Source organism: Neovison vison, chromosome 3 (genome assembly GCF_020171115.1).
Source record: "Neovison vison isolate M4711 chromosome 3, ASM_NN_V1, whole genome shotgun sequence".
Lineage (NCBI taxonomy): Eukaryota > Metazoa > Chordata > Mammalia > Carnivora > Mustelidae > Neogale > Neogale vison.
The window spans coordinates 153,675,194-153,697,296 of NC_058093.1; the positions used below are offsets into that span (position 1 = coordinate 153,675,194).

The 22,103-nt window shown below is 42.7% G+C and overlaps 1 protein-coding gene across 1 annotated transcript in view; it reads left to right on the forward strand.

The window, feature by feature from the left end:
- The window catches only part of RIT2 (Ras like without CAAX 2), a 388,139-nt gene that overhangs the window by 122,399 nt on the left and 243,637 nt on the right, over positions 1-22,103 (forward strand). The window contains exon 3 of the mRNA XM_044243072.1: positions 18,418-18,491. Coding sequence (XP_044099007.1) covers positions 18,418-18,491 — 74 coding nt within the window. The remainder of the gene's footprint in view (positions 1-18,417; positions 18,492-22,103) is intronic.

A 22,103-nucleotide genomic window follows, 5' to 3' on the forward strand; every position in this document is an offset into this window, starting at 1 on the left:
GAACTGAAGGCAAGTTCTTATGTAATGCTGGATGCATTGTACGCCCACCTTAAAAGACCACCAGAGACACAAGTCAAAGCCAAACAGCAAGGGTCGTTTTTTGCAAGTTCCAGCCCGGACCTCCGCTCATTCATTGCCAGTGACGCTGAGAGGTCCCGAGCAGAGTAAGTGCAGGGTTTTTATAAGCAGGTACAAACAGGTTTTTGGGTGGGGTACAAACAAGTTAAAAAATCATACCTGGTGTTGGTTGATTGGTGTTGAGAGCCCGCGTGCACAGCGAGCATTCGAACAGAAGCGAAAGGAGCTAGTTAGCCCGCGCGTTGAGCAAGCACTTCTACAGAAGCAGAAGTAGCTGGTTGATAACACTTTCGGGCGTGAACGAGTTTCGGGTGGGGTGAGGTTTGTCCAGGCCTTTCATTTCCCCCTCTCTCAAGTACCTGAGGAGCCAATCTTGGATCCTCCGTGGTCATGAGTACAGTCGTTGTCGTGTAAGTCTAGGGGCTGGTACTGCTGTCTTAAGACCAGAGTTTGCACTGTCTGGAGGTGTTGATTGACAAAAGTTACCAGGCGGTTTAAAATGCATGGCCCAAAAGTTAACAGGAGGAGTGGGGACGAGGCAAACCAGGATTGGAATAAGCCCTGTGTTGCCTCTCGCTTCTTTTTCCGCTTTGCCAACCCTTCTCTCACCTTAGCCATAGAATCTTTGACTACTCCTGAGTGATCAACATAGAAAAAACATTCCTTCTTAAGGGCAACACAGAGGCCCCCCTGTTAGAGGAGTGGGAGATCTATCCCCCATCTGTTTTGTAGGACTACTTCAGCTAACGAGCTGATTGACTCTTGCAACTTTGAGATGGATAATTCTAGCTCCTGTATATCTGCATCTATGGCTTCTCGCAGGCCCTGATAGTGGTGGTGTTGTGAGATTAAGGCTGAGGTTCCGGTGGCTACCCCGGCAGTTCCTAGTCCTAGCCCCAGAATGAGTGCAAGAGTCAAGCTTATGGGTTCTCTCTTCACCCTGTGTGGTCCTCCCTCCCAGTATGAAATCACGTCCTCATAGGGGTGGTAGATTAGGCGAGGTACAAGATGCACAAGAACACAATAGTCTTTAGTTCGGTTCAGTGCTGACAGATGGATGCATGGGGTAAGTCCAGAGGCACAGGCCCACCAGGTATTTTGGGGTGGTATTAGATATTTTTCTGTGTCATTTATGGCTATAGTCTGGTTGCAGATGTGGGAATGTTCTGGTGGGACCTGTCCTATACAAGTCCCTTGTCCGCTTATGGCCGTTAGAGTTAGGTGGTGGTTGGAGTTAGACCAACAACACCCAGAAGGTGAACTGGAGCTATTATAACTTCCAGAAGTGGCCAAGCTCTCATAAAAGGGGAGTGATGTTTCATAACACAACCAGGAGGACTCGGTGGCACTAGGATTAGTATAGTTTAGGACTTGAAAGGCATACTGAACTAATTGGGTTAGGCGGGCGGGGGTGTCTTTTGGCTTAGGGCCTGTTACTACTACAGGCAGCTTTTCGGGGCTTGAGGTGTGGAAGGTTGGCGCTGTCTTGGGAGGGTTGGTTGGGCCATGTGTGTGGGTAAGTGGTGTTGGCCTTGGCCTTGGTCTCTGGGGAGGCAAGGCGAGAACTGGATTGGGTCCTATGGCTACTGGAGGCTGAAGGGGGGCAATGAAGAGTTTAATTCTGAATAGAGCTCCAGGATCTTTGGGGCCCAATCTAGTCTTTTCAAAAAGTCTTAGCCCCCAGAATAGCATTCCAGAGCTCCATCTGGTGTCTTTCTGTCCTAGGGGAGTGAAGGAAATGATTACTGGATTACAGATTCCTTCAATACCTCTACCAAAATTTTTGGAGCACCGCTTGCTAGTGGGTAGCCTTTTGACTGTTATGAGGTCTTGTTTGTATGGTGGGGTCCACCAAGTGTGCCCTGTGGAGACACAGCTCCATGACGAGCAATAAAAATTAGAGGCTCCCCCACATTGCCATGCTCTCTTTGGTGGATGGCCGGGACAGACGTAAAAGTGATGTTTGTTTATGAAGGTTTCGTCCCAGGTTAGGTAGAGGAGTTTAGCTAAGTCAAAGGTTAGGGAGGGAAACCATGTCCCCCGGGGAGCAATTTTACTGGTAGAGTTTAGAATCTCTCCGTTAGCCACATTGTAGACTATCCATGTTAGGTTAAGTGGCATGTGAGGACTGGAGGTCCCGCACCATGGCAGGAATGTAAGCAGCAGGACAGAGAGAGAGAGTTTCATATTAATTATTGGGGGAGCAGGGGGTCAGGTTTTCAGTGCAGGGTTAGTTTTAGAGGATTGTCCTTACTGTGGTCCACTGTCCAACTGATGTCCTGGTCAGGCTCCCTGATGTTATCCGACAGCGGGTCGACTGGTTTGACGTAAGCGTCGTGGCCAGGATGATCTGGTAAGGTCCTTTCCACCTGGGCTCGAGGGTCTCAGGCTAATGTCGCTTGACAAGGACCCAGTCCCCTGGACGAAGTTGGTGGGGTGCAGGTGGTGGCTCTGTCTTATACAAGTCCTTCAGTTTAGGCCAAATCCTTTTGTGGACCTGCTGCAGGGCTTGGAGGGAAAACAAGAGGGAGTTATCCTGGTCTGACTCTATGAGATCGGTTTTGAGTTTGGGAATGACAGGAGGAGGCCTGCCATACATGATCTCATAGGGCGTGAGCCCCAGCTTGTATGGGGTGTGGTGTAATCGATACAGAGCGTAGGGGAGTAGAGCCACCCAGTTAGTGCCAGTCTCCATGGTCAATTTAGCCAAGGGTCTCTTTTAAGGTTCTGTTCATCCTCTCTACCTGTCCTGAGCTCTGGGGTCTATATGCACAATGCAATTTCCAATTAACCCCAAGTATGGAAGCCAGTCCCTGACTTACCTTAGAAACGAAGGCTGGCCCGTTATCTGATCCTATCACAACAGGAAAACCATACCTGGGCAGGATGTCCTCGAGTAGTTTCTTTGTTACAACCTGTGCTGTTTCGTGCTTGGTTGGGAAAGCCTCAGTCCAACCTGAAAAGGTATCTATGAACACCAGTAAATACTTAGAGCCATATTTTCCAGGATTTACCTCTGTAAAGTCTATTTCCCAGTAGGCTCCCAGCAGGGTCCCCCTTTCTTGGGATCCGGCCACAGCGGGATGTGGGTGAGCGTTCTGGAAACAGCAGGCTGTACAGCTTGAGGTAATCTTCTCTGTCTTCCTGGTGATATCTTTGATGAGTAGCTTGGATTGCCTTATAAGATCCTGAAGTCTTTTAGAACCCAAGTGGGTCGTGCGATGTATTCGCTCCAAGACTGTGTGCCCCAAGGCCTCGGGGAGGATGCTGTTATCCTTGGCATCCTGCCACCAACCCTCCTTGATCTGAGTCATTGGGAGTTTGCTCATCCAGGCAATGTCCTCTCCAGAGTACTTGGGGTGAGGTGGCAGTTCTCGGGGCCCTGGGTCAGGCAGCTGAATAGGCAACACTGGAATGGTCCTGTGGGCTATCTGGCAAGCAGTCTGGTCAGCAAGGTTGTTTACCCGGGAAACTGGATCGTTTGGTTTCTGGTGGCGGGGACAGTGTACTATGGCCAGTTTCTTGGGGGCCCAGATGGCCGTTAGTAGGGCCAAAATTTCGTACCTGTTTTTAATGTCTTTCCCCTCGGCAGTGAGTAACCCCCTTTCTCTGTAAATTGCTCCATGGATGTGGGCTGTGGCAAAGGCATATCTACTGTCCGTGTACACAGTCATCCAGAGGCCCTGCCCCAACTTTAGGGCCTGGGTCAGGGCGATTAACTCAGCTCTTTGTGCTGAGGTGCCCGGAGGCAATGCCTCTGCCTAAATAACCTCTGTCTCAGATGTCACCACGGCCCCTGCCTAACTTTGTCCTTGGTGAACGAAGCTGCTGCCATCGGTGAACCAGACAACTTCGGCATCTGTCAGGGGTAGTCCTGCAGGTCTTTTCGTAGCCCATAAGTCTGGGCCAATACGTCGGCGCAGTCATGGAAGGGTGTCTCCAAGTCCAGGTCAGGTAACAGGGATGCAGGTTTTAGGGCCCGAGGAGGAGTATAAGTTATTCTTAAGGGGTTTAGTAGCAGTCCTTGGTAATGGACCAAGCGAGCATTACTCATCCATCAATCTGGAGGTTGTTTAAGGTCGCCTTCAATAGCATGCGGGGTGGTCACATGTAATTCCTGACCCATGGACAGCTTATCGGCATCCTTTACCATTAGGGCAGTGGCTGTTATCATCTGCAGGCAAGGGGGCCACCCGGCTCCCACGGGGTCTAATTTCTTTGAAAGGTATGCTACGGGTCTAGGCCAGGGGCCTAGACTTTGAGTCAGTACTGCCTTAGCCACCCCATTATGCTCATCCACAAACAGGTGGAACGGTTTAGAAATGTCTGGTAGACCCAGAGCCGGGACAGAGAGGAGGGCCTTTTTTATCTGCTGGAAGGCTCGTTGTGCCTCCTCTGTCCATTCAAAATCCTGCTGGCTTCTGGAAGCTGCATACAGAGGCTTGGCCATCTCGGTGAAGCCCGGTATCCATAGTCGGCAGTATCCTGCCGTCCCCAGGAATTCTCTTGCCTGGCGTGGTGAGGTAGGTCGGGGGATGCGGAGCACAGTGTCCTTGCGGGCATCCATGAGCCATCTTTGTCCTTCTTTCAGTAAGTACCCTAGGTACACTACTTCAGGCTTACAGATCTGGGCTTTCTTTGCTGAGGCTTGGTATCCTCAGTCACCGAGGGTTCAAAGGAGGTTTTCGGTTCCTCGGGAGGCAGGCTTGTTGAGTCTCTGCAGCTATTAAAAGATCATCTACATATTTCAAGAGCGTTATATCGGGATTCTGATTTCTGTACTCACTTAGATCCTCGTGGAGGGCCTCATCAAACAGGGTGGGCGAGTTCTTGAATCCCTGTGGGAGACACGTCCATGCCAACTGCCCATTTGTGCCTCTCTCAGGGTCTGTCCATTCCAATGAGAAGAGTTCCTGGCTTGTGGGTGCTAAGGGTATACTGAAAAAAGTGTCCTTCAGGTCGAGAACGGTATACCACTTCTTGTTTTGCCTCAGGGCACTGAGGAGAGTGTAAGGGTTGGGGACAGCGTATGTCCATAACCCATTTGTTAACTTCCCTCAAGTCTTGCACTGGCCGGTAATCCCTGCTGTTGAGCTTACGCACTGGCAGCAGGGGAGTGTTCCAAGCCGAGTGGCAGGGGCGTAATACCCCAGAGTCCAGAAGGCGATGGATGTGGGGGGTGATACCTGACTTAGCCACCGCAGATAGGGGGTATTGTTTGACCCGGACGGGGTCGGCCCCAGGTTTGAGCTCTATAAAGAGGGCCGATCGGTGTTTTGCCAGCCCTATGCCCCCGTTTTGGCCCAGGCTTCCGGGAACCGGCGTAGCCAGGACTCGATATCCTGCTCTCGAGGGGGCGCAGTTTGGTGGAGCAGATGCTCATCTTCCAAACGCACTGTGAGTATTGTTAATGGCAGGTTCCGTGAGTCGGTCACCATGGGACCGCCGAGCGACTCGGGTTGGAAGTAAATGTGTGCTCCCATTTTAGTGAGTAAGTCTCGTCCTAGTAAGGGGCAGGGGCTGTCAGGGATGACCAAGAAGGAATGGGTTACCTCCCCTGTACCCAAGTTAACTGTCCATTGGGTGGCAAGGGTATCTTCTAGTTCTGGTGGCTCCCCGGACCCAGGAGGATCTCTCCGAAATCTTTCCATATGGTTTGGTTAACACTGAGTGTTGAGCTCCTGTGTCAACCAAGAACTGTATGGGGTTCCCCTCCACTCGTAGGGTTACCCTGGGCTCAGGGAGAGGAACTGAACCCAGTACCCCCTAGTGCAAATCCTGTGTGGATAGGATGGGAGTGGGTCTTGGCTCCCATGGCTGTGGTCTAGCTCGCGAGGGGTCTTTCCTAGGGCAGTCACATGCCCAATGCCCTTTTTCCTGGCAATAGGCGCATTGGTCTTTATCTAGAGGACATCTAGATTGTTGGGCCATCTGAGCTCCCTTTGGAGGGGCTGATTCCCTCTTGACGAAGGTGGCCAGGACCTTGGTCATTTCCTTGGTCACCTTTAGCTGTTTATCTTCCGGAGTATCCCGGCTATTGTAGACCCACTGTGCTATACGGAGCAGGTCCTGAACCTGTTTTCCTTCCAGATCTTCTAATTTCTGGAGCTTCTTTTTAATGTCAGGGGCTTCCTGGTTGACAAAGGACATAACTACTGCTGCCTGATTCTCAGGGGCTTCGGGATCCATGGGGGTATACTGTCTAAAGGCCTCCATCAACCTTTCTAGAAATGCCGCTGGACTCTCTGTCTTACCTTGCATTACTGCATATACCTTAGCCAAATTGGTGGGCTTGCGAGCCCACCTGAGACCCGCCATTAGAGTCTGGCGATAAATGAGTAGTCGTCCCCTATCTTCTGCCTCGTTGTGGTCCCAGTCAGGCCTGAACAGAGGGAAACTTGCATTAATGAGGTCCGGATTAGCTGTTGGTCTACCATCATCCCCAGAGACCAACTTTCTTGCTTCCACCTGGATCCTTTTCCTTTCCTCCATAGTAAACAGGATTCATAAGAGCTGTTGGCAGTCATCCCAGGTGGGCTGGTGGGTGAACATTATGCTATCTAAAAGAACTGTGAGATCCTTTGGATTATCCGAGAATCGCGCATTTTGACTTTTCCAGTTATATAGATCACTGGTTGAAAAAGGCCAATACTGGAGTCTAGGGTTACCAGTGTCATGGGGGGGTGGGCAATGTCCCAAAGGGGTAAAGCCACAGTTGAGTCTGGCGGGCGGGGAGGGTTTTCTCTTTGAGAGCACCCTCTAGTATGCCCGGCAGGCCCATCGGTCCCTCCGCGGGGTGGATCGGGGGCGGTTATTGCCTCTTGACCCTCCGTTCCCGCTTGAGGTGGAGCTGGGGCGGCCATTGCCTCCCGATCCTCCGCTATCACCTGAGCTCTCGCAGGAGGGGGTTGGTAAGGGGGTGGATCGAAACTGAGTAAATCTTGGCTATCAGGGAGGACAGGCAGAGGGGGCGCGGATGGGTTTCGAGGTTTAGGAGGTTCTGTAGGTCGGGCTACAGGACCTTGCAGTTTCCTGCGGATAGGAAGGGGGCTAGCCAGGGAGGGGGATTTTCTACTAAATCTTGCCAGACCAATGTGTAGGGGGCTTGGTCTGGATGCCCCTCCTTTCCAGGCAAGAGAATCTGGGCCTTGATCTTAAGGATAATGGGTAGGCAAAAGGTGCCTTCTATGGGCTATTCCACCCCAAAGGTTGGCCATTTGGAGCGGCAGAAAGTGATGAGTTTAGATCTCCGGATATCCAGGCTCAGGTTATTGCCTCTCGCCCGAACATCCTTGAAATAAGCCAGGAGGAGAGAGAGAGGAGTGCTCTGGGTCTGCCCCATCTGGTCAGGCAGTTCCCAGATTAAGAATATGCTTAAGACGAAGAGGAAAGCGCCTAGAATAGGCAGGGAGCAACAGAGGCACTGGTGCAAGGGATGGGAGATGAAGGAACAAGTTAGGAATACGGAGGGGCTAGCTGAGGATGTGTACTCCCGGTTGGTCAGTCCGCAGGGGTAAATAGTGACCTTCGGAGAGCTAAAAGTTGGAGCTAGGTGCGTTTCATCCTCCGATGATGGGAGTAGAGATTCTCTTCCTCCGCCTGCCAGGGTGAATCTGAAAGTGAAACAGATTGGGAAACACAGAAGGTTTGGAAGAGGTTTCTTATGTCTCAGTGGGGCAGTAGCAAGGTTTGAGCATTAGGAGACCCAATGTTGCAACCTTAAAATATATTCTTGTGATAGTTTTTCCTTTGTCATACATATAGTTGCGGACAAGGGGAGGGGGACCTTTCAGGTGCTGTCCTGCTGGCGTTCCTTGCGGGAACTTAGGAGCGTCTTAGCTAAGGTCTATCTGTATAATCCCCGGACCAGGCTACTCCGTGGAGTAGATGACCATTATGCCATATGACACTCTGCGAGACACAGGGTACAGCCCACTCAGACTCCGTAGCCGAAGCGGTGGAGCCTTACAGGCACATTCACACAGTCTAGCACTCTTCAGAATCAAACGGGTTGGACATCTACAGACACGATAGCATTTATCATAGTTCACACCTCTGATGGTCTCCCTGGGGTGGGACTCTAACCCACGATCCCTGAGAGACCCCTGATGGGCAACAAGGGACGTCTCTGTCGGCCCACTGGCAGCCCTATAGCGCGTCCGCCAGGGCGTATTTGCCAGTCCTCAGTCTGGGACTCGAACCCAGATACAAAACGCAGGGAGGACAGAATGCAAGAACAGAACACAGGAACAAGACTCACGAAAGACAAAACGTAGAGACAAAGCCGGCTCTCTTACCGATCGGCTCCCGACGACCTGTTGACTGGTTGTCTGGTGGTCCTGAAGGGGGGTATCCCGGGAGAGCCCCCAAATGGAATGCCGCATGCATTGTACGCCCACCTTAAAAGACCACCAGAGACGCAAGTCAAAGCCAAACAGCAAGGGTCGTTTTTTGCGAGTTCCAGCCCGGACCTCCGCGCACTCGTTGCCGGTGATGCTGAGAGGTCCCGAGCAGAGTAAGTGCAGGGTTTTTATAAGCAGGTACAAACAGGTTTTTGGGTGGGGTACAAACAAGTTAAAAAATCATACCTGGTGTTGGTTGATTGGTGTTGGGAGCCCGCGTGCGCAGCAAGCATTCGAACAGAAGCGAAAGGAGCTAGTTAGCCCGCGCGTTGAGCAAGCACTTCTACAGAAGCAGAAGTAGCTGGTTGATAACACTTTCGGGCGTGAACAAGTTTCGGGTGGGGTGAGGTTTGTCCAGGCCTGTCACTTAACTGACTGAGCGCCCCAGGAAACCCTCCAAAAATTTGTTAGTAATCTCATGTTTCCGCATCCGTACCAGCCTTAAGTGTTGTCACATTTTTATAAGCCATTCTGATTGGTATGTAGTAATAGCTCATTGTGATTTTATTTATTTTATTTGAGAGACCAAGAGCATGAGCGAGGGGTGGGGGGTGGGTGGGGGATGGGCAGTGGGTAGGAAGAGGGAAAGGAGACTCCCTGCTGAGCAGAGAGCCCGAAGCCAGGCTCTAGCTGACTCTGGGATCATGAACGTGTTTTATGTGCTTATTTACCATGTATATATCCTGTTTTATGGAATGTCTCTTCATGTCTTTTATTCTCCCTCTAAATAGATTGTTCTTGAGATTTGAGAGTTCTTTGTACCTGCCTTCATCAGATGTTTGGTTTGCAAATATTTTCTCCCATTCTAGTATTTTTTTAAAAAATCTTAAGAGGGTTTTTTATAGCGCAAAGCTGTCTTAAGATTTTTAAGTCCAATTTATAAACTTTTCCTTTTACAGAACTTTTATGTGAAGTCTAAAATTTTGCATAGTACTGGATCATGAAGATTTTTCCTAGGTTCTTCTAAAAGTTTGGTAGTTTTTTTGTTGAGGCTTATGATACATTTTTAGATTAATTGGTGTATAAAGTGTGCTACTTAGCTGGAGGTTTGCTTGTTTTTGCCCATGGATATTTAATTTTTCCTACACCATTTGTTGAAAAGTCTCTTCCCTTCTCTAAATTACTTTTGCACTTTTGTCAAAATGTAGTTACGTTTTTGAGGGCTTATTTCTAAATTCTCCGTTCTATTTTATTGAGCTATGTGTCAATACTGTGTAGTCTTGATTACTATAGCTACATAGTAAGTTGTGAATTCAGGAAAACTGATTCCTGCTACTTTTCAAAATATTTTAGCTTCTCTAGTTCCTTTTTCTTTCCATACAAGACTTAAAAATGGTGCCCATATCCATACATACACATAAGTTTTTCAAGATTTTGATAGAAAATTGGTTAAATTTTTACACAACTTGTGGAGAATCTACATATTTACTTGTTGAGTCTTCTAAGCATGAAAATGGTATGCCTCTGCATTTAGATTGTCTAAATTTTCTTTCATCAGTGTTACATGGCTTTTAGCATATAAGGTCTGCACATGTTTTGTTCTATTTACAGCTAAGTAATTTGTCGAACAGTTCTAAATTGGTTCACTGTTAAATGGGTTATAGTCTAAATGTGTTCCATCTTTCTAGACTCTGCTTCATTTCTCTGGGCTTTCTTGTTTTGTCTGTACCCATTGGTGTTTCCAGACTTCCAGCTTTTTTAGGTTCAACTCTGTGAGGCAAAAAGAAAACCCAGAGAACTCACCACTGGGTTATTCCTTAGATCCTGAGGATTTTAGCCAGGCTGCCTTTTCCTCTTCAACTTTCAGAGTTTTCTTAAGCTTGTTCTAGAAAAAATTTTCATGATTTTATGCTGTATGTGGCAGGAAGCATAGGGAAAAGTATATCTATTTCCCCTTCCCAGAAACCAGGGTCTTGATATAAACCAAACCTCTGCCACCAGATATTCTTATATTGTATCTGTGGAAAGCAAAAGTTCATGGAACCCTTCTGGAGGTATCCATCAACTGTGGCACTCCCACAGTTGTTCTAACCATAAAAGCTAGTTATTTCTGTGAAGAGATAGTCTGTATATAAATGCATTCTATTTTAAAGTCGGGGAGGCCACCATTACACAGATCGTGGCCTTAGGATCATGTAGCCATCCATTGTGTAGATGGGAAATAGGGGCAAGAAAGGTAGAAATGAGATGTCATTTCTTGCTAAAGGAGCTGGGGAGAAGAGAACATCTACTCTTTTCTTTCCCTCACTCCAAAAGAAGTGAGGTAGATACAAAGCATTTGAAATGCTCAATGTCGGTGTGGCTGAATCCTTTTACCTCTCATTTCTATTTAACAGAAGACAGCCAAAGAATCCGGTTTTCCATGAACCTCTCTTTCTGGCTAAAAAGAAAGATTTAGAAGGCTCTAACATTGAAAGGATGTGGACGTCCTGAAATATTTTCTGTAGATGACAGTTTTGGGAACGAACATGGATCTTGCTGCTGTCTCAGCAATCTCTTGCCAGGCTACAGGTCTATTCACTAAAGAGGACTATTCTTTCTTTTCAAAGACTTCTCTGTTTGCTTATCCTTGCTATGAGAAGCTGTTGTTTGGAATGGCCTCTCTCAGTAGTGGCCCTTTGCAGGTGCAAATCTCCAGGTGTCCTCTGATTCCAAAGGAAACGCTCCAGCTTGCACCACCTCAAAAGGTCTGATATAGAAAATCTACATGAGGACCCTATAGAATGCATGTGGTTGTCTCCCTTGGAGTTAAACTTCCCAGACCAGTGATTTTAGACATTTCCCTGGGAACAGCAGGAAAATGCTGATTGGTATGAACTACCCCACTAGAATCTGCTTCTATGTCTGTAGGAAAGATTTCAATTGCTGTGTAACTCCAGCATCCTCAAGAGCCCTTATCCCTCACAGTTGTCCTTGGCTCAGTCCTTAATTTTATAGCATGAGAAAAAAAAGAAATCCAAATTCTGCCTTATAATTCCCATGAATTTCCAGGACTGAGTTTCTAATGACACCTCTATCTTCAGCTCTTATTGCCATGGTAGGAAACTGTGTTCTCATTCATTTTGAGGCCTTTCTGAAGCCAAACTCAGCCAGTTTCCAGAACCTTTTTCAAATCCAGCAGGCATATACACCTTTAATAGATTTCACTGGATGTTTACTTTCAAGAGGAGGCGTTGTGTTATAGTCCATGCAATTCCCTGCCTGTCTTGGCCTCTTACCAAGTCTCCCCCTTGCAAACCCTGTTTTCTATCTGCTTCTTTTGAGGACTGACCTTAGCTCAACTTCAGCTGGGTGTCTTCTGTCTTTCTAAATAAGCACATTTCAAACACTTCTGTTAACACTCATTACAATACAGTGCAATTGCCTGTTTATGTATTCTCCCAAGATTTCAAACTGTATGGATAGGAATCAATTGTCTTTGTCAACATGGTAGATCCTGGGCCTATCAGCATGTGTAACACAGATTATATACTTAAGCGCATATTGATACATTAGATTTGTATCAATACTGATACAGCCATGATTTCCCTTTCTGTTCAAGAGAGAGTTTGCACTGTACTTTGTTCCAAGATATTTCTGCTTCATACACATACAAACAGCCAATTAGGATGATTTAAGAAATTCTTTGAGAAAGTTATACATGATCTGAATCTGATCCTTTATATTATTTAAAGCATTGGGTTGATGATTAATATTTTAGAGATATATACTACCTCAGAGTCACAGAAGCAGATCTTTAGCGTGCCATTTAAATGTATTATAATACATTTAAAGTTTTCAAGTAAACCATAGTATCCTAAGATATTTTTTTTAAAAAGCCCTCAGTGGGGAGAAACATTCCTGCATGGGTAAATACAGATGGCCAAAGTAGAAGTGGTTTAGCTTTAATATGATTTTATGGTTAACTTGAAGCAATATTTTTTTTAAATTATTACATAATATGCCTTGAGTTTGAATTATCCATCCTTCCTTCCTTCCACCATTTTATAGTCCACTTTAGTTGATCTTTCTAGAACTCCTATACAGCGACTAGCATGTTCTATTAACTCCATCTTACAAGTAAGATTAAGTGGTTGGCCACTTGTAACACCAACATTTAGTGATGGATGTGAAACTTTAATACAGGTCTTTGGTGATTTCCTCCTGTAAAATTTTGGAGAAGGAAAGTGAAGAAGACCTAAAAGAAGCCACGATCTCAAACACCAGTGTTTTCCAATGAATTTTTAAAGTAGCATTTTAAGGTGGAATTTTAGAGATGCCCCTAAGAATCTAGCTCCATTTTGCTTTCCAGTGCAGACAACATAGCAGGCAGTTGCTACTATTTTTGCCCGATAAGGCTTTGTATACATTGGCCTCTTGCTTTGGAAGATAAATGAGCTCACTCCAGCGTTGCATCTATAGGCGGATGATTGAAATTCAGGGAGGTGTTTATATGTATTCAAAAGAGTATTTTTGACACTGCATTTCTACATGGGAGGTCTCAAAGGGAGTGGATGGATGGAAACAGGAGGGAAGATTGTTTATTGGAAGGAAATGAAAGAGATTAGTTTCTATGGAGGCCAGGGAGGTGACCTAGATTCACAGCACTGGAATGTGTACTGTGATAGACACTTCTTAAAAGAGAGAAAGAAATCTTGATAGAAGGCCTGGCTTAATTTCCAGCCAATTCACATCAAGTCTCTTTGAAGGGGTTTTCTAATCCCAGGAGAAGCTTTTATTTGATATACGTTTCATGTGCTGGGTTTATCTAGGGCCCAAATAATCACAAAGAGCAGTTCTCCTCTGGATTACTCAGCATGCTCCTGGCCTCAGCAGGCTCCTTTTGGGGCCTTTGAGTTAAATAAACAAACATGAAATCTGAAAGACTCACATGTGATTCTCTGGTCATAGTGTCCTTTTCACAGTAACTATTCTTATTTTCCTATGAAATGGAAAAACAACTCCATGCATTTAAAAAAAAAAAAATCCACCAGATATCTCTTGTGTAAGAGGAAGATCAGTGAAAGTACAGAGAGCAGTGGAATGAAAAATAGATTGTGTGGTTGAGCGTATAGTGAACACTGTTACAGGATGGCCAGTAGTTGCTCACAGCAGATTGACTATCCTGCTAGTTAGACTTCTCACAATTTTATTTCTGGAGCATAGTCGTAAGGAATGAATTTGCTAGAAAGGGGTAGGCTGTATGCCCTATAAGTTGTTTTTCTTCTTCTTCTTTTTTTTAATCTTGTTTTAAATTCAAATTTTTTTCAGTGTTCCAAAATTCATTGTTTATGCACCACACCCAGTGCTCCATGCAATCCGTGCCCTCCGTAATACCCACCACAAGGCTCACCCAACCTCCCATCCCCCTCCCCTCCAAAACCCTCAGTTTGTCTCTGAGTTCACAGACTCTCATGGTTTGTCTCCCCCTCCGATTTCCTCCCACTCACTTCTCCTCTCCATCTCCCAATGTCTTCTGTGTTATTCCTTATGCTTCACAAGTTAAGTGAAATTGACTCTCTCTGCTTGATTTATTTCACTCAGCATAATCTCTTCCATTCCCATCCATGTTGATGCAAAAGTTGGGTATTCATCCTTTCTGATGGAGGCATAATACTCCATTGTATATATATATATGGACCATATCTTCTTTATCCATTTGTTTGTTGAAGGGCATCTTGATTCTTTCCACAGTTTGGTGACTGTGGCCATTGCTGCTATGAACACTGGGGTACAGATGGCCCTTCTTTTCACTGCATCTGTATCTTTGGGGTAAATACCCAGTAGTGCATTTCAGGGCCATAGGGTAGCTCTATTTTTAATTTCTTAAGGCATCTCCACACTGTTTTCCAAAGTGGCTGCACGAACCTGCATTCCCATCAACAGTGTTAGAGGGTTCCCCTTTCTCTATATCCTCTCCAACACTTGTTGTTTACTGTCTTATTAATTTTGCATTCTAACTGGTGTAAGGTGGTATCTCAATGTGGTTTTGATTTGAATCTCCCTGTTGGCTAATGATGAGGAACATTTTTTCATGTGTCTGTTAGCCATTTGTATGTCTTCTTTGGAGAAGTGTCTGTTCCTGTCTTCTTCATGCCCATTTTTTTGGCATGATTATCTGTTTTGTGTGTGTTGAGTTTGAGGAGTTCTTTATAGATCTTGCATATCAACCATTTGTCTATAGTGTCATTTGCGAATATCTTCTCCCATTCCCTGGGTTGCCTCTTTGTTTTGTTGACTATTTTCTTTGCTGTACAGAAGCTCTTGATCTTGATGAAGTCCCAAAAGTTCATTTTCACTTTTGTTTCCTTTGCCTTTGAAGACCTATCTTGAAAGATGTTGTTGTGGCCGATGTCGAAGAGGTTACTGCCTATGATCTCCTCTAGGATTTTGATAGATTCCTGCCTCACATTGCAGTCTTTTATCCATTTTGAGTTTATCTTTGTGTATGGTGTTATAGAATGGCCAAGTTTCATTCTTCTACACATACCTGTCCAATTTTCGCAGCATGATTTATTGAAGAGACTGTCTTTTTTCCACTGTATATTTTTTCCTGCTTTGTCAGAAATTATATGACCATAGAGTTGAGGGTTCTTCTTAACATATCACTGCATGTTTGTATGTCTTCCACTGTGATTGTTTAAGTTCCTGGGAGTAGAGACCATGATGGGGTGTGTGTGTGTGTGTGTGTGTGTGTCTATCTTCATATCTCTAGCAGTTAGTGAAAATCTAATTTAGGGGAGGTGATCAATACTGTGTATTTATGATTTTTTTTTAAGATTTTATTTATTTGTCAGAGGGAGAACGAGCAGAGGCAGAGGGAGAAGCAGGCTCCCTGCTGAGCAAGGAGCCCGATGTGGGACTCGATCCCAGGACGCTGGGATCATGACCTGAGCCGAAGGCAGCTGCTTAACCAACTGAGTCACCCAGGCGTCCCAATACTGTGTATTTAAAAAGCGCCTCCTTTGTTGACCATTACTAGTTTGTAAACCAAAAGTTTCTGAAAATAACTCATTTGTGATTCACAATCAGCAGTATGAATAAGTATTGAAATGGTGCCAAAATTCAACACTGTTCTAAATGCTTTTAGTATTAGTTCAGTTTGCTCTTTACTTAAAATATAAATGGCAGAGAAGAGAGAAGATATAGCCAGATTCTAGGAGTTTGAATTTCAGGCTCGGTTTACGATTGGAAAAAATGAGCAAAAACTTGGATATAATGAAATAAGACTCTCAGATCTCTCCCCAGAGCTTCAGACCAAGGTACTCACTGTTTCCACTTCCATGATACAGACATGGCAAAGTCCTTTCTAAGCTGCATTTGTGGTGGTCCTCCTTTTTGCCCTCTCTGAGTAAACATCCTAGCTATCTGCCCACATTCAAGTGCCAGAAATTGGAGAGCGATTCTTGCATCATCCTCCTTCCTGTTCTCTATATATTACTAAGTGCTACAGGTTCAACTTCCTAAATACCTTGCAAATCTGTCAGCTCTTTTTCCACCCTAGTGCCATTGTTATAATATAGACCGCCATCTTTTCTCACCTCGATTACTGATATAAATGTAATCTTTCTAGTTTCCCATGTTAAAATCTATTCACCACATTTCAGCCCCCTGAGAATTCCAAAATGCATATCTGATAATGATGTTATGATAGAGTCCAAATTTCTTTTTTTTTTTTTTAAAGATTTTATTTTATTTATTTGAGAGAGAGAGGCAGTGAGAGAGAATGAGCGAGGAGAAGGTCAGAGAGCGAAGCAGACTCCCCATGGAGCTGGGAGCCTGATATGGGACTCGATCCCGGGACTCCAGGATCACGCCCTGAGCCGAAGGCAGTCGTCCAACCAACTGCGCCACCCAGGCGTCCCATAGAGTCCAAATTTCTTAAAAACAAAAACCATACGTACAGCATCATATTCTATACACAATGCACTGTGCTGGATACATTTCACGCATTGTCTTCTTAAATCCTCTGAAGACTACATAAGTTACATACAAATATTTTCATAATTTTCAAATGAGTAATATGCATTTTAGAGAGACCAAATGATTTTCTCCTCCTAAAATCAGACAGCTGGTATTGGTAGATCCAGGATTTAACCCCCAGCAGTCTGGAGCGGGGGCGGGGGGTACTAAACCCAAAGCAAATAGAAGGAAGGAAATACTAAAGATTAGAAGAGAGGTAAATAAAGAATAGCGGGAAAAGAGAAAAATGATACTATGTTACTTCAAAAAGTTGAACAAAATTGACAAACCTTTAGTTAGACTGACTAAGAAAGAAATATCAAATAAGATATTGGGGGCATCAGTACCAACCTTACAAAAATGAAGGATAACAAGAGAATTATATGCAGAAGAATGAATTTATATCCTTACCAAACAACAGATTTAAAAATGTGCAACTGGGGCACTTGGGTGGCTCAGTCGGTTAAGCGTCTGCCTTCAGCTCAGGTCATAACCCAGGGTCCTGGGATGGAGTCCCACATTGGTCTCCTTGCTCAGTGGGGAGCCCGTTTCTCCCTTTGCCTGCCACTCCCCCTGCTTGTGTTCCCTTGGTGTGCTTGCTCTCTATCTCTTTCTCTGAAAAATAAATGAAATCTTTAAAATAAATAAATAAAATAAACAACAGGTGGCTCATTGAACACTACATCTGAAACTAATGATAGCTATGTTGGCTAATTTAACTTATATTAAAACATTTTTAAAAAGAGAAAGCTGCTAAATAAAATAAACTAAAAATGGATCAATGACTTAAAGGCAAAGGCTAAAATTATAAAACTCTTAAAAGAAAACAGAGCATTAAATATTCATGACCTTCAATTTAGAATACATCCTTAGGACACTAAAAACATGAACAAAAAAAAACTATACTACATAAAAATTCACTTTCATGCATCAAATGCCATCATTAAAGTTAAAAAGCCTACAGAATAGGAAAAAACATTTATAAATCCTACCTGGTAAATGTTTAGAATTCAGAATATATAAATTTGTACAGGTTAAGAAGTACAAAAACATATTAAAACTTTATAGTTTTTGGTATACAATTCTTTACCTTCTTGGTTAAGTTTATTCCTAAGTATTTGATTCCTTTTGATGCTACTATAGGTGAAAACATTTTCTTTTATTTTAAATTGTTTATCATTGGGCTCCTGGGTGGCTCAGTGGGTTAAGCCTCTGCCTTCAGCTCAGGTCATGATCTCTGGATCCTGTGATCGAGCCCCACATCGGGCTCTCTGCTCAGAGGGGAGCCTGCTTCCCTCTCTCTCTCTGCCTACTTGTGATGTCTCTCTCTGTCAAATAAGGAAATAAAATCTTAAAAAAATAAATTGTTTATCATCAGTGTATGGAAAGACTCCTGACTTCAGTGTGTTTGTTTGATTTTTGTATCCTGTAACTGCTGAATATTTTAGAAGTTCTGACAGTACCCCCACTGCACTCCACCCCATGCAATCATTAGAGCTTTCTATTTATAAGATCATGTTTATTATCTCTTCTCTTCTGATTTGGATGATTTTTATTTATTTTTCTTGCCTTGTTGTTCTGGATAGGACTTTAGTACTGCGTTAAATAAAAGTTAAAGCAGGCCTACTTGTCCCTGATCTTAGAGTAAAAGCTTTCAGTCTTTCATTGACTGTGAGGTTGAAATGCAAATTTGAAGTGCAAGATGAAACAAAGAACTGATGAATTTGTGTCAAGGTTTGTTCTATAGGGAATATGACCACTGTACCTCAAATCATAATATTCTCCTGATGAAGGAGAAATAAACCTGACTTGACGTTAAGCAGAAACACTCTCCGTTCTTTCCCTGGGTTATAACCTTCTTACTTGGTGTATTCGACTAGAATATCTCGTTCTCTTACTTAACCTATTTAGAAATTCTTGGTTATGACATCTAAAAATGAATTATGCCTCTTCAGTTGAATATATCTGAATGTAAACTCTGTCTTGTGTTTTTCAGAAGATGCTTATAAGACCCAGGTTAGGATTGATGATGAGCCAGCTTATTTGGACATTTTGGACACTGCTGGTCAGGTAGGTAATTTTCTTAGATCTCTCCAGATTCTGAGGCCAATTTAGGCTTTAATCTCAAATACATTAACCACAAAGGAGAGTTTAACAATTCAAACAGGACAAGAGGAAATTTGCAATAGTGATGAGAAATTAAATAAGAAAAGAATTGGCAGGAAAATGTAACTTATTGCCAACTAGAATATTTTAACATTCCTTTAAATTTTTAAATATAAAAAGTTAAGTGTAGATATAATATTGTCATCTAAGATTATAAAATTAACAGAATAGTTTATTCTTCCTCAGATGTGTGCAAAACTTGTCTTGGACCCTAATCTGGTGATAGCTTTTATTTTTTTTTTAATTTTTTTTAAAAGATTTTATTTATTTGACAGACAGAGATCACAAGTAGGCAGAGAGGCAGGCAGAGAGAGAGGAGAAAGCAGGCTCCCTGCTGAGCAGAGAGCCCGATGCGGGACTTGATCCCAGGACCCTGAGATCATGACCTGAGCCGAAGGCAGCGGCTTAACCCACTGAGCCACCCAGGCGCCCCGATAGCTTTTATTTAAAAACTTTAGTGACATAAAAAAGGAAGGTCTACTTAACATATATACTCATGGAACCAAGGGTAGAGATAGTTAGGTGAAATGGGTGACATAACCAAGATGTAGTGTTCTCTAGTACATTAATTTACAAATGTGTAGATAAGAACAAGGAGGAGGAAAGCATTGTTGGTGTATATAAAAATATAGGACTAAAATACTATGTGGCATTTATAAGTAAAATGGACAAAAGGAGTCAGAGTAAAAACCTTTAAAAGCCTTGGTATATTTGGGAAGAGGATGGAGATTTTATTTCATTTCATACTTTAAATATAATCATGTTGAAATATAAACATATCAAGTGCCAGGCATAAAACTCCTCTTTACTGTAAACCTAAAAACTGTTCTTAAAAAAAAAATTTAGAAATATAACTTAAAAACTAGCAGAGGGGAAAGGAGAAATATAAAAATAATAACTTTGAAGTTGAAAAGAAAAAAGAAATCAGAAACATAATAAATATAAGCCTATCAGGAATCAAAATAAATGGAAATGGATATGGTATTTTTCCCAAAATAGTCACATAAATCGTTGGCATTATATTGAATAGAAGAACAAAACTAACCTATACTTCTTTGGTTTAGAAGAGACCTAAAAGTGCAGAAAGTTGACAAATCAGAGAATGATTAGAAAAAAAATAGTAAAAAGATAACCAAATGTAAAGTGGGTATATCTGTATTAAAATCAGGCAAAGTAGATTTTATTGCAAAAAGCATTATTAAGGTATAAAAATGTCAGTTTGCAATAGAAAAAAAATCAAAGATAAATATTCATCTATAAAATTCAAGAAAAATATATAAATCTAAAGAGCATAAATCCAAAAGCCTGTATAATGGGAAACTCTAATGCACCTCTGTCAGGTTTGAGAACACATTTAACTTAAACAGAATGCTGCAGTCAGTATGTGAGCTGGCAATCTTTTCACATAGGTTCTTATCCTTTTTATTGATTTTTTTTTTATCTAATCACAAAAAAATGTGGTCTATAGGAGATTGATTATTTGCTATATATAATTTTACTTTGTGGCTTGGGATGTAAAAATTTTTTTTTAGAAAATGTTTACACTAATGACTACTTCTCCAGGAAGGGGAGAAATACAAAGTCAACTTCAACTACATACGTGATGATTCATGTTTCATAAAGTTCTGATTCAATAAAGGAGAATGTTAACAGTCGAAAACCTAGGTCATAGATGCACAGATCTTCATTACATTGTTTTCCATTTGTACTTAAAAAATGTATATATTAAAATGTTTATGATGTCATCTATTTGATGTACCTACTTTTTTTAAAAAAAACGGCATTAACTGGCATATATATAAGCCACTGGAAATACATTGTTTCTTTCTATATTTATGAAATATTAAGGTTATTTGAAATCCATCTATTGATAAATTCATTTGTTTCAAGGAACATTTGGATAATGGGCTTATGGTGGTGGAGGAGGGCTGAAGCCATTGGGGCTATTTAGAATGGAGAAATTATTTCAGTTACTTGAAAGAGCTATGTTATCCAAGGGAAAATATACTTCTTTTCAGGGGAATTTTTAAACCTAATTGGAAGAAGATTGAGTAGGTTAAATTTCACTCAATATAAGAAGATATTTGCAACAACTGAAATACTAAAACCAAAAAGTCATCTAGAATTATGCTTTGGTAGAAAGTGAAATCCTTTGTATTTCTATCATGACATCTACAAGTATGTATGAGCACTTATGTGGTCACACTGGGTATGAATGTAATCATGGATAGCTGGATGTTTCTCCTTCCCGTTGGTATAGGCTTGGCCATGTCACTGCTCAGGTCAATAAAATGTAGGCAGATGATTCAGCCTGCTAGTTCTGAGTCAAAGTCTTTTAAGAGGCACTGCTATGCACAAAGATGAGGCAGGTAACCTTTGGTCCCAGGAGGAGGGATACACATGGAACAGACCTAAACCCAAATCAAAGACTAGAACAAAGTCCTGCAAACTCATTGCCTGAAGTACATCTGCTCTAACCACCATACAGACTGGTGAAGTAGAAAAACCATGAATACTAGTAGATTCAAGCTCCTAAATTTGAGTAGCTTGGTCACGCAGCATTATCATGACAATAGCTGGCCAATGCAGTATATTAAAGGAGCATTCATTAGTTCAGTGTAACTAAAGATGGACAATATTACCTATTTTTAGATAAAGTGGTAAGTGATGAGAGAGAAACCCACATAAACTGAAGTGCTTTCTAACTCTGAGATCCTATGCTCTGGAAACCATGAAAAACTTGTAAACAAACAATTTGAAAATAGGCAAGCCTAACAATTTGAAAAACTCTTGCATGTGTATACCCTTATTTTTCTGAGCTAGCTTCAGTTGCAGCCACACATAGTCAGGAATGCATCAGGCTCAAAAGATGGTGACTTGTTGGTTTCCAAACAATCTCTCACATGCAAGAGATAATCTATATAGTTGAGTTATTAAGACTTATGTCACAGTCAGGGACAGTAGAGAACACCGCTGAAACACATTGAATAATACCATTTTGTTTTCTTCTGTAACTATTCCTGTTAACATTTGTTGAAACTTATTATCCTTACAACTAATCCAGGAAGTAGAAAAGATATTTTTGCCACCTAGAATTTGAGTAAAATGGAATGCAAAGAAATTACCTCTTGGAGGCAATACTGGAAGTAGGGCCAATTACTGAAGTATTTGTGCTATGCACAAAACCTTGCAGTGCTACAATAATCCCATGGAAGAATTGTTGGCTATCACCAACTGCCATGTTGGAAAAAGACTTTTACCTTAACCGTTCTTCCAGTGTTGAAATTTTCTTTTCAATGCTCAATGTTCCTGCCAAATGCTCATTAAGACTGTGTTTGACCACTTTAATTGATTAGGTACTCTACTTCTAGAAATGGACAAATAGAGCTTTTAGGGAATTTAAATTATTTTTAAGGATGTTCTTACAATGAGATTAAATTTTCCTCTTTATAGTTTCTAACTATTGGTCACAGATTCCTTGAAAATAACTCTATTACTCATTTCATAAATAGAAAA